The sequence below is a fragment of the Condylura cristata genome, unplaced genomic scaffold (assembly GCF_000260355.1).
Source record: "Condylura cristata isolate star-nosed mole 26May11 unplaced genomic scaffold, ConCri1.0 scaffold00031, whole genome shotgun sequence".
Taxonomy (NCBI): Eukaryota; Metazoa; Chordata; class Mammalia; order Eulipotyphla; family Talpidae; genus Condylura; species Condylura cristata.
Window position 1 is genome coordinate 24,001,462 of NW_004567132.1, and position 11,713 is coordinate 24,013,174.

General features: G+C 45.9%; 1 protein-coding gene across 2 annotated transcripts in view; it reads right to left on the bottom strand.

The window, feature by feature from the left end:
- Nucleotides 1-11,713, bottom strand: part of TRABD2A (TraB domain containing 2A) — a 27,447-nt gene that overhangs the window by 10,103 nt on the left and 5,631 nt on the right. For both annotated transcript variants that reach the window (XM_004691587.1, XM_004691586.1), the window contains one exon: nt 8,637-9,197. In XM_004691587.1, coding sequence (XP_004691644.1) covers nt 8,637-9,197 — 561 coding nt within the window. The remainder of the gene's footprint in view (nt 1-8,636; nt 9,198-11,713) is intronic.

The following is an 11,713-nucleotide window of genomic DNA, read 5'->3' on the forward strand; positions in this document are numbered from 1 at the left end:
GTGAATCCTCTCACTGCACCTGCACCTCTGGCCTGTACCCCAGTTCTGGATGCATGAATAAATAAATAAATCTTAAAAAAAAAAAAAAAAGAGCTTACCCACCACACAGAATAAACTCCAAATCATCCACAAGCAAAAAATACTCACCTCTCGACCAAAACAAATTGCATTTTTTGAGCCTCTTAAATTTGCATTGGTTGAGATTTCAAGAAGGGTAAGAGACAGCAAGAAAGGAAGAACAACTGGGAATTATTATAATTGTGATGAAATTCCAACAAGCATGGGGTTTCTGGCAGTGTGACGACTTAAAGTGACTCCTTTTCCCAGTGGAAAACACAGTAGGCTAGGAGGGTTTCTGCTTCCTCATTCTGCTTGCCTTACGTTGTATTTATTGACTTTTTAAAAGTAGTAGTATAATTATTAGTCCACCCAAAACCATGTCTTGTTAGCTAAATAGGGACACTCTGTCCTTCCAACGACACATACGACCCCATCTGCACTGTCTTCGGAAAAGTGGTGATCACTAGAAAAAGTGCCAAGCTTATTAACAGAGTTTCCTTCAGTGTTCAAATTCCACCCTTCCTGCCCCCCACCCCCACCCCCAGCTCCTCATGTCTCCTGTTCCCTGCTCTCCTTATCTCCCCGCAGCCCCTCTTCTCTCTCCCTTTCTTTCAGGGCTGTGGAAAGAATCGATTAAGCTCCCTGTCCAGCATTTGCAGCAGGCCTCTTTCTCTTTCCTGAGACTTCTTCAGCTGTGGGGAGACCCGGGTCCTGTGGGGGCATTGTAGCGGGAGTCCATGGGCTGAAGGGGCAGGCGACAGGGTTCGAATCCAGCAGATGCCTTTTTTGTCCAAGACAAAGGCCCCCCCATCGAGCCGCTCCCCTTTCCAGCACTTTCATCCCCCTCAGATCAAAGTGCTGCTCTGCATATGAAAGGCGCCGCCGTGGTTCGGCTCCGTTAGCCCCGCACCAACCCGCCAGCCTCCCAGCTCCGGGAACAAAGGGCTCGGCATCTGTTGAGGCGCAGCCCTCACCTTCTGGGGCGTGCGGTTGTTGCGTCTTCTTTTTTCTTAGTTCACTTTTGAGAGCCGTTCAGCCCCTTGAAGTGTACTTGGGGAGCAGTAGAGGAGACTCTCTCTTGTCCTCGGACCATTCACCCAGATAATTCTTTGAGACACCTTGACGATTTCTAGTCCTTGTCTCTCCTGCCTCACCTACTATCCAGACACTGATATGTCCTCCTCAAGCTCGGTTATTTCCATCTCTCTCCTTCTTTACCTGAATAGAGACTTTCCTCCTGGAAAAGCAAGCTAGTGATGAAAGTCCTACTCCCGTTTTGTTTTGTTTTGTTTTTAAGTTATGTTTTTTGTCATGTTAATAGAAGCTGCTGGACTTAGGAACAGAAGTTCCCACACTTCTTCTTTGGACATTATTTGAGATCTGCTTTTCAGGGAGAAAACTATCCTTCTCAAAACTTAAACCTTACCTCTACTCAGCAAAAGAACTCAAACATGAGGAATGCAGAAACAATTTACAGTGACATTCCAACCAGAAGTGTCATTTTGTAAATGATAATAGTTCTGGAGAACCAGACAGCTCCTGGAAGGTTTCGCCATCCCTCTCTTCTCTTCCCAACACCTACTAAAAAGCCCTCTCTGGTGGCAGAGCGGATTAAAGCACAGCACTGAGAAGCTAAAGCCAATTCAGCATGAGTTCAATCCCTGCCCCCCCCCCCAATGGTGACACAAATGTCATGGCAGACCTCTCCTGACCAGCCCGCTGCTCCCCTCAGCAGTGTACTTCATAGATCTGTCTGTTCTACTCCCCACTCTGTCTCTGTGAATCCTCTCACCGTCCCTGCACCTCTGGCCTGTACCCCAGTGCTGTATGCATAAATAAATAAATCTTTTTTTAAAAGCCCCCAAGCCTTCTCCAGTTCACCTTCTCTCTTTGGTTAGGTCTCCCAGTTACCTACCAACCAGCATCCTGCCCTAACTCCAAGAGGTTCACCCAGTACACACAGTGTGGATCCAACAGCCTGGACAGGCCATCATTTAACCGGACCCCATGGCTGGGCATGTGGCTTGTTTCTACTTGCTTTACATCATCAGTCACAGTAATTAATAACAACCCACATGTACCTTTCTCACTTGCTCAATCATTTTGTGAGATAAAGTTATAGAACTTGGAACACTGGGTCCATTTGATATGCAGTATGTGCATCCTCCAAAAAAACTATAGATACCATTTTAAATGAATAATAACCAAACTAAGGGGAAATCAGCTAACTAGATGACAATTTTCTATTTGGACATGTTTAAGTAGTTGTAGTTCTCCTATCTCTTTCCATTTTCACTCCACCTTAAATCCTCTAATGTCTTAAATAAGCATCCAACTAAATTATTCCATAATTTCTGTGATCACATCCTTTAATGAGTTCACTTTGTTAAAAGAAAATAGCCACATGTAAGTGCCAAAAATATATCTTTGAAATGATGCCAAAATCTCCCCACACCCTAACTCTGTGACTTTGCCCTAGGTCACTATTATGGGTTGATTTTTGGTCTCTCCCCAACCCCCCAAAAATTAATTTGTTAAAATCCTAAACCCCAGTACCTCTGCATGTGACTGCAATTGGAGCAGGTCTTTAAAGGGACAATATAGTTCAAATGAAGTCATTAAAACAGACCCTCATCCATTATGACTAATGTCAAGAGAAGATGAAATTTGGCCACAAGTACACACAGAGGGAAGACCATATGAAGACACAGAGAGAAGACAGGCCAGCCTCAACAGATACCTGCCAACACCTTGATCTTGGACTTCCAGACCCTAGATTGTGAGAATATTAATTTGCTGTTGAAGTCACCCAGTCAGTGGTGTTGTGAGGCAGCCTAGCAAATGAATGCAGCTCCCATGTCCACTGAAGGCACTTAGCAGTGGTTTCTACTTCATCCCCTAGAGAAGAGACTTGAAAGTCACAGGGAAACTCCAGTCTTGTGCCATCAGAATCCCTTTACTGAGCCTCACTTATCCTGACTTTCTTCTCTCTCTTTGTCTTTCTTCTCCTGAGAAGCCAGGCACAGTGCCGCCTGCTGCAATTCTACTCAGTGTGAAGAACCACAAGGCCCAACGCCTCAGCTGAGCAGAGGCTCAGCATGAGACCAGGTCCTCACTGGGCTGGTGTTCTGGGAGACAGGGCCGGGAGCCAACTTTTATGGTTCCACAGCCCTTGCTGAAGCTGGCACCTGTGTCTCCTCACTCCCTCTAAAGACCTGAATGATTGAACAGAAAGGGCAGGGCCTCATGGAAGAACATGGAGTGGGAAGATGACACAAAACGAATGGGGAGGAACAAAGGAAAAGATGACAGAAATAACACTGGGAAGAATGCCACCAACATCCACCGCCAGAACCCAGCTCAGGCCCTTGCTCCAGTCCTGGGCCACAAGGAACCTATCAGGTCACACCTTAACTGGGCCCTTGGAGGGAAATAGCTGGCCCAGCCCCACCCATCGCCCCCTCTCCTCCTCCAAGCAGGGCCACCTCCACAGCTGCTATGGAAGTGGACAATTTGGAAGAGAGCTCCATTCTCACCTACCCTCCTAAAGAGGCATGGGGAGTGGGGGACAGGGGTGTTACTCAGAGTGGCCAGAGGCATCATGACACACCCAGAAAGAGCTGGCCTCCCCAGGCTTGTTCATCAGATAAGCTGAGCCACAGGGAAGAAGTGAGCAGCTGCATCCTTTAAAATGTTTATTTTATGACCCCAAAAGTGCCCAACAAGGGTTAAATCCAGCTCAGGTCAGGACACCAGCAGCATAAATCATAGCCAGGTAGGTGGGGTGCCTTTAAAAAAAAAAATTACCTTTAAAAAAAATCAATTTGGACATTAGAAGAGCAGTCCAGATCCAGGGCAAGACAGGATGAACACTTGCTTTGTCTTTGAATCCCTAAAATAAGAAAGAGAGTATCTGGCCCATGCTGAGTGCTTAAGAAATGTGTCCCACATAAAGACTCACAAGAACAGACACCTCAAGTTCTCAGCAGGCCTATTCCCCCAGGGGAAACACAGGGGAAAATCTGTGGCTCCTAGGTCCACAGTTAACTCAACTTTCCATTTCTGGTCAAAATGTAAGACACAAAAGGGTGGCCAAGGTGAAGACCCCTGGGAATGCTAATGATCGTGTCTTGTCTCCCTATCTGAAGATAGTGCCATTCATCAAGTCTCTGTTGACATTCCATGAGAAACCAGGGACAAAATTAACTCAAGGAATATGTCACAGGTCCCTAGGGTTTTACAAGTAATTGCAGCACTTAACCCAGCTGTGCTACGAACATAAAAATCTTAGATAACATTGTTGGGAAAGAATGTGAAAAAAAACCAAAAGAATGTGATAAAAGCAAAAAGAGTGAATTTGTGTGAATTTTAAGATACCAGTCTATATGGCACAGCTGTCAGAAAGCTGTGTTCAACTTTTAAAAATGATCAGCACACTCCCATGCAAAGCCCATTTTAGCCAAGTCACCTACAAGTTCAAGGAACTCCTGTTGGTCTTTCCAAGCTCTCCCCATTGAAATCTGACTTGCATGTGTCCTGTCCATCTGACACACTCTCCAGTAGCGCAAGGCCATCACCCAACCACCAGCAGTGAACCTCTCCCACATTCAAAAGCCGTGCCCAAAACTGGGGGCCAAGACAGGGAGCCAAGGTCAGTCTCAGAAATGGTGGGGGGGGAGCCAGCAGGGGGCCAGAGAGGCTTTGGTGGAAACAGCAGAGGGTCACTCAGGTCTCAGGAAGTCTTCACAGTGGAAATAATAAGCTCAATCAGCCCCTAGCTGGAGGGACAGCATGGAGAAGAGCTCCCAGCAGAGGGGACAGCAAGTGCCCAGACACAGCCCCCTGCCTGGGGGAGATCACAGTCACAGATGTTGCCTCATGCATCGCAAGTCCATCCACTCTTGCGCAGAGTTCATATACTTCCCCCTAGTCTATATCAAAACTATCAAGGAAAAGCAAAACTGCCAAGATCACCATCTTGGAACATATCCCATTTCAATTATGTAAAATATAGAAATGTCACCCATCAGCAGCGTGAGGCCCAGGTGCTCTTTATGGCTTTGAAATGAGGGAGTAAGAACTCCCTCGGGAAATCAGGTTGGCACATCTGGGAGGTGGCAGCGCTCAGAGGCATAGCTAGACTGAAAACTGGAGATGGGGCACCCAGGCAACCCTGCAGGGTCTTCACTGTCACTCAGGCTGTCAGCAGGGTTATGCCAGCATGAAACCATGCCCTGTGGCCTCTGCATACCCCACCCCCTTCCCCACACTTCTGCCATGGACTGTGGAAACAGACCTAGCAACCAAGACAAATATATGGAGATACCTACTTCATACAGAACAAGGCACTGATGTCCTAGAGGGCTCCTGGGCCTGCAGGTCTAGCACCCCTGGAGGATATGATGCTCCCTCTTCTCGGGGCTTCCTCAGGTCACCTAGCATCCCCCCAGCTCCCACTCTTCCACCACTTCCCAGTAGCCAGGTGGAGACATGTGGCATCATCCTGGGAACTTGCCTCACCAGTCTGACCAAATGTTCCTGGGAGCTAGGACAGCCTGCAGCCACCCACCCCGCCTGGACCTTTCCAGGGTCCCTTCCTAGCACGAGGTGTCACTTCTAGTAGGTGGCTGACCCAACTAAAGAGAAGTTGCTCCAAAGAAAGATCCTGTCTTCCTTTTACAGCTCAAAACTATAGCTCAAGAAATGCATTTTTTGCATAAGATAAGGAAGTATAGCAACTGGTACCCACCAAACCGTGGTTGGAAGTTTCACTTTGTGATAAAGACAGAAAGTGGGAGGGGTTTCAGCTGAAAGCGTGAGTTATTGGAGTCCTAGGAGTAAAGAGGGCAAGAACCCACGGTGACACGAGAGCTGGAAAGTGCAGTGAACAGTCACAGCTGGGCAGGCAAACGGGAAACATGTGAGTGCCACCTATTGGCAAGAGTAAACAATAACAAAGAAGTCATTCTTTGCACAACCGCCATCCAGATAATATGAACACTTAGGCATCATCTGCAGAGCACTTTGGGATTTGCAAAGGAGTTGTACATCCCACTAACTGCCTCGTGATCGAGATCGTGGAAGCCCAAAGCTGCAAGCTTTGCACATGGAAGTTAGTGAGCACCCCCATACCTGCTGGCTACATTCATTCATATGAGCAATTAGATCCTGGGTTCAGACCCCAAACCTAGACATCCTTAGATCCCAAAGGATGGACACCAATGCTGGGGACACCAGGATGCCTCCAGTTCCTGCTCCACACCACCCGGACATCCCATCCAGATCAGGAACCCAGTGGTTAAACAGAAATGTTCCGTTCAGCCCTTCAGGGGAAGCTGACTGAGCCCCACACCTGGAGACATGACATGGAAATAGGATTTAGGAAGATTGTTTCTACAGGAACCCCAAATCACTCATGGGAACGCACCTGTGCAGCTGGGGAGGAGGTAAATAAAGTAGCAGGGACGCCCTGCATCGCTGAGCCTCCAGCTCCAAGCACCTGCTTTCCTCCTACAGGGAGCGTTGACACAGCCACACAACCAGCTGGCACAAACTTTGGATGACAGAGAACAGGAGTCAAAACCTGACTCCAGCCTGGAAGGTGAAGGGTGGTGTCTGCCCTGACATAGAAGGTCAAATCACAGAGAGGATCAAACCCTTTTCCCTTAACTCAAATCAAGAGAGCTGAAGGGAACAACTAGTAACCAGGTAATTAGTAACCAGGGACGGTAGGAGGAGAGGGAGAGAAGGGGGGCAAAATTGTGGAATCATGAGGAACCTAGAACAGAAAGAAGCCTTCTCTAAGAACATACCCTGTGTCCTCTCAGCAGGCAGTCACAGACACCACGTTTACTCCCACAGGGGCTTAGGGAGAGGGCTCCCAGTCCTGCAGAAACCATGAGGAGCTAAGGCCCTGACTTGGAGATGATGATCACCAGGATTCTAAAGATTTACACCTTGTCAGTGGATGAGTTCACTCAATGAACATGGGAATGAACGACTCCACAGAGGACTGCACTGGGTGAGCTCACACCCTGACTCTAGTTAGAAGTCAAAGGTCAGCTAGGAGAGATGGTTTAATACTGAGAAAGAAATGGATAGAGGTCAAGTGAAGAAAGCCATAAACTCCAGACAGCACAACACAGGAGAAAAAGAAGGGGGGAAAGGTCTGATTAAAACCCAACAACTGGCCCTCCTTGGTGGCGCAACGGGTTAGGACACACCACTGCAAGCTAGCCACAGATGCCTCAGTGCGATTTCTGGTAACGGCAGACCTCTCCTGTTCTTGCTTGCTGCTCCCCTCAGCAGTGTACTTTGTTGATCTGCCTGTTCTGCTCCCTGCTCTGTCTCTAGGGAAGCCTCTCACCACCCCCATCCCTCTGGTCTGTACCCCAGTTCTGTATGCAGAAATAAATAAATCTTAAAAAAAAAAAAAAACAACAACTGTTTCCACTAATGGCAAAAACCGCTTCTATTAAAAAATTGCTATGAGGGCCCTCCCTGGTGGGGCAGCGGGATAAAGCACTGCACTGAGAAGCTAAAGCCACTTCCACATGAGTTCGATCCCCGCCTGCCCCGGAGGTGACCACATGGTGTGGCAGACCTCTCCTGACCTGCCCGCTGCTCCCTCAGCAGTGTACTTCATCGATCTGCCTGTTCTGCTCCCCACTCTGTTTCTGGTGAAGCCTCTCACTGCCCCTGAGCCTCTGGCCTGTACCCCAGTTCTGTATGTACAAATAAATAAATCTTTTTAAAAAATTGCTATGAAAACAGAAATTCAAGAAAATTCTGTTGGCATTATAAAGATGAACCTATCACTAGCATCATACTTAATGAAATATCAAAGTCATTCTGATTCAAGTCAGAGAAAAGAAGGTTGCCTTTTATTACCAGTACTATTTAGTGCTATTCTAACCAGCCAACACGTTAGAACAAGAAAAACAAAAGAGACTGTGAAAGTGGAGACAAGATATTTATCAATGATATGGTTAGTCACTAAAAAAGCAAGAGAATCAAGCAACATTGCTAGAATATATAGTTAGCTAACATCTTACAATTAAGTAGTTAAATTAATACTTAAAATTTAGTAAACAGATAGAAAATAATGACAAGAGTCCTCAAACAGCAAAATGATTATTAAAAATTATGAAACATTTATGACTGAGTAAAATCTAGATCAAAAATTCTACAAAGTAAAAAAGATTAAGATAAAATTAATCAAAATTAAGGTAGATAAGTAGTTACAGATAATTTAGTTACATGGGATTTTAAATGGTGGTTGCGTACATATTTGTACATGTATATTGTCTATGACCTAGAACATCACATCATTTTTCTAACAAATTCAGATAGTTTTTCAAAATAGTATTGATTCTACTTGTGAGCCATTACTTTTTACTTAAGGTAAAAACATGATGGAATTTGGCAATACATGGAGTGATTTTTTAATCCCCAGAACAACATCCTGAGCAAAGACAATTTTTATATAAACTGTGCTGCCAGCCCACTGTCTCCGTGCCCTTCAAGAGATTCACCCGAGGAATCAAATGCCACCAAATCAAGCAACGAGGCCTTACCTGTGAAAAGTTGAGCCCGTTCAGTGGATGGCACTGTTCTTCCACCTTTTCCACCGCCCCCGTCTGTTTCCTCAACCTCTCCGCCTCCTGGGCGAGGTACAGGTCTAAGACAGGCACCCCACGGGACTTAATGTCCACCTCTGTCAGGGAGTTGACCATAAGCATCACCCAGATGGGCCTCTTCCGCTCCCAGTTCCCTGCGATGGCATTGAAGAGGTAGTCGGCATAGAGACCCTTACCGCGCTGGTCCGGCGTCATCCATGAGGGCATCATGAGCTTCACATACTCGAGGTGGCGCTTGAGGCGGCAGTAGATGTCCCTGGGAAGCACGTCCTGCAGGTTCTCCCCCTGCGGCAGCATCTGACAGCTGGTGAGGGCTGAGATAGTATAGGGGTCGGTGAGGTCCAGCTCAAAGTACACAATGCTGCTCTGCTGAAAAGCCTCCTTGGAATTGTCGGGGATGAAGTCCCAAACCCGGGTGTATGGAACGTGGATCGTACCAAAGAAGTAAGAGGGTGGGTCTCGCTTGATGGTCCACAAGAAAGAATTTAACTCACTTTGCTAAAAGGAAAACAGACAATATCGAGGCATGATATAGAGGGTAGGAAACTAAGAGGAGAAAGTGATTAAAATGACAAGTCACACTACGGGAGGAAAATTATCATATCGGGACTTAGACTTTGGAGTCCAGAGGGCCACCTGCCAGGAGTGGGAGTCCTCCATGCAGACTGCATTTCAGCATCCTTTGCCCATTTCCATCAAAATGTTAATTAGGTGAGAAAACACTAGTAATCACTGGCTGTGAGTTTGGCCTCACCCAGGCCTGCCCTACAAGTAAACTGGGCAAGAGTTAAAGAAGAGATTCCCAAGGGACTCCCAGGACACACCGGTACAGGTCAGGGCCCACTGTCATCTCCCAGACAGACCTGATGGTCTCTGCTTCTTCAGATCTCAAATCCAACCTTCCCAAAGGCAGAAGCTCTCAACTCTGGCTGCACATAGCAATCACCTGCAAAGCTTCTCTAAGTTCATTAACAGTGGGTTCCACCCCAGACCAATCACATCAGGCCCTGTGGAGGTGGCATCAGATGTGCTATTTTTAAAGCTCCTCTGGTGACTCTCATCTGTAGTCAAGGTAGACACCATGACCTTAATGAGCCCGTGATTTCACAATTCATTTTTGTCCCTATCGGACATGGATCAATCTATTGCATTTCTTTCTCACAAGAGCCTCCTGGTTCAATGGCAGAGAACTGCTGGTGTTCTGGGGATTCTCTTCCCTGCAGTTTTATAGGCTGAGCATCTACCTGAGGTCACAGCACTTTGCCCTTGAACCTGAGTGTCTCTTAGTCTCAAAAGGGGTATCTATGAAGTGTCCAGGTATTAAGAGATCCATAAAGATAAGAGTACTACACAAACCTCAAGTTCAAAATTCAGTACAAGTATAAAAGTTAGATACACACTTAGTTGAGTCATGCATTGTGCAAGCAAAAACTGGTTTACAAAAAGGAAGATTTGGAATGTGTACCCCTTGCAAAAGTCTTTCATCACCCATTCATAAAACACACTTTGCTGTGCAGTTTTCAGTTGATAATCAATTTTCATTATTTATCATCGTCACTTTGGGCACTGAATTAGTGAATCCTGAACTAGTATTGTTCCCAGGGGAGACATAGGTTCCTTCAAGGCTCTGTCACAACATTTCACCAACAGATCAATACAGATTGTGTACTTCTTCTAAGAAGCAACTTATTTACCAGATTTTGTTGATTCACTGACATTAAACTCACAAGTCACTGTAACTCATGCCTGAATAAAGTGCATCTAACACAAGTGCTTTTTCCACAGGCTCAGCTCAGCCTTCTGTCATTTAGAGACACTAGGTAATGCATCAAGCCATCTTAAACAGTGAAATCGCCTCCAGGAACACAAAATGCAAAAAACATGGCAGTCAGTAGACCACATAAAGGACATCTAAGACAGGAGAGCTGACCCAAGAAGCCGGGGCACTGTGGACTTGCTCAGCCTCATCTGAGAATGAGCACAAGGGACGACTCAAATTTTTTGGAAAGTCTAAGCATGTCTGCAAATAACCGTGAAAGCAAGTATTTATTTCAGGGCTACAAATCAATTTTAGAAAGCAGGCAAATTCACAAATAATAAGAATCAACTGTGTTAGCATTGTGTGTGTTATTATTTGGTGGCAGCAATTTGATTTCAAATGAAATATGATAAATAAAAATATAGTGCCCATGAGAGTGGAGCCGGTGGAAATAGGGGCATCGTCCTAAGCTCCACCTTCTCCTCTACACCTGCCCCCTTTGCTACCTGAACAAGAACCACTTAGGTGAGGGAAGAGAAGGCAGGTAAAGACAGGGACAAGAGGCGGTTACTCTAACTCTCAAAAAGGGAGGCTGACTAGCAGCCCAAGCAGTAAGTGCTGGCCACATAAGGCCTGGTATTCCAGAATGTGTTCTCAGATGAAATGAGAAATCTTTTTCAAAAGAAATGAGAATTTTCCAAATGGAAAATGTTGCCTCGGTTTTCTTAAACACCAGACCTTCAGCCTGAGACCTTATTTTTGGATATTTAATTGCAGTTCTGTTCATAGACCCACCTTTTCAAGAATACACTAAGTGGACAAAAGTAGCCTAAATTCTGCTTCTGTCTCAGGTAACCCACCAAGATTTTTAAAAGCTCCTTCACTTCTCTATATGTCCATTTCTTCATCTGCAAAACTTAGGTAATAACTTCTGTCATAGGTTATGGGATAGACAAATTAGACAGGTAATTGTTAAATGACTGACTAAATGAAAGAAATGAGGCTTTTAAAAAAACAATTTTAAATACCTTTCATATTGATAGAGGAATCATATACAGAGTATTCAGCAAGCCCTCAGGCATCCTTTATGGGGCAACAAGGGTTATTTAAATAGTTCGAAAAGTCCAATTAAAACTGTATATCGGGCCCTCCCTGGTGGTGCAGCGGGTTAAAGCACTGCACACAGAAGCTTAAGCCACTTCCGCATGAGTTCGATCCCCGCCTGCCCCGGAGGTGACCACATGGCGCGGCAGAC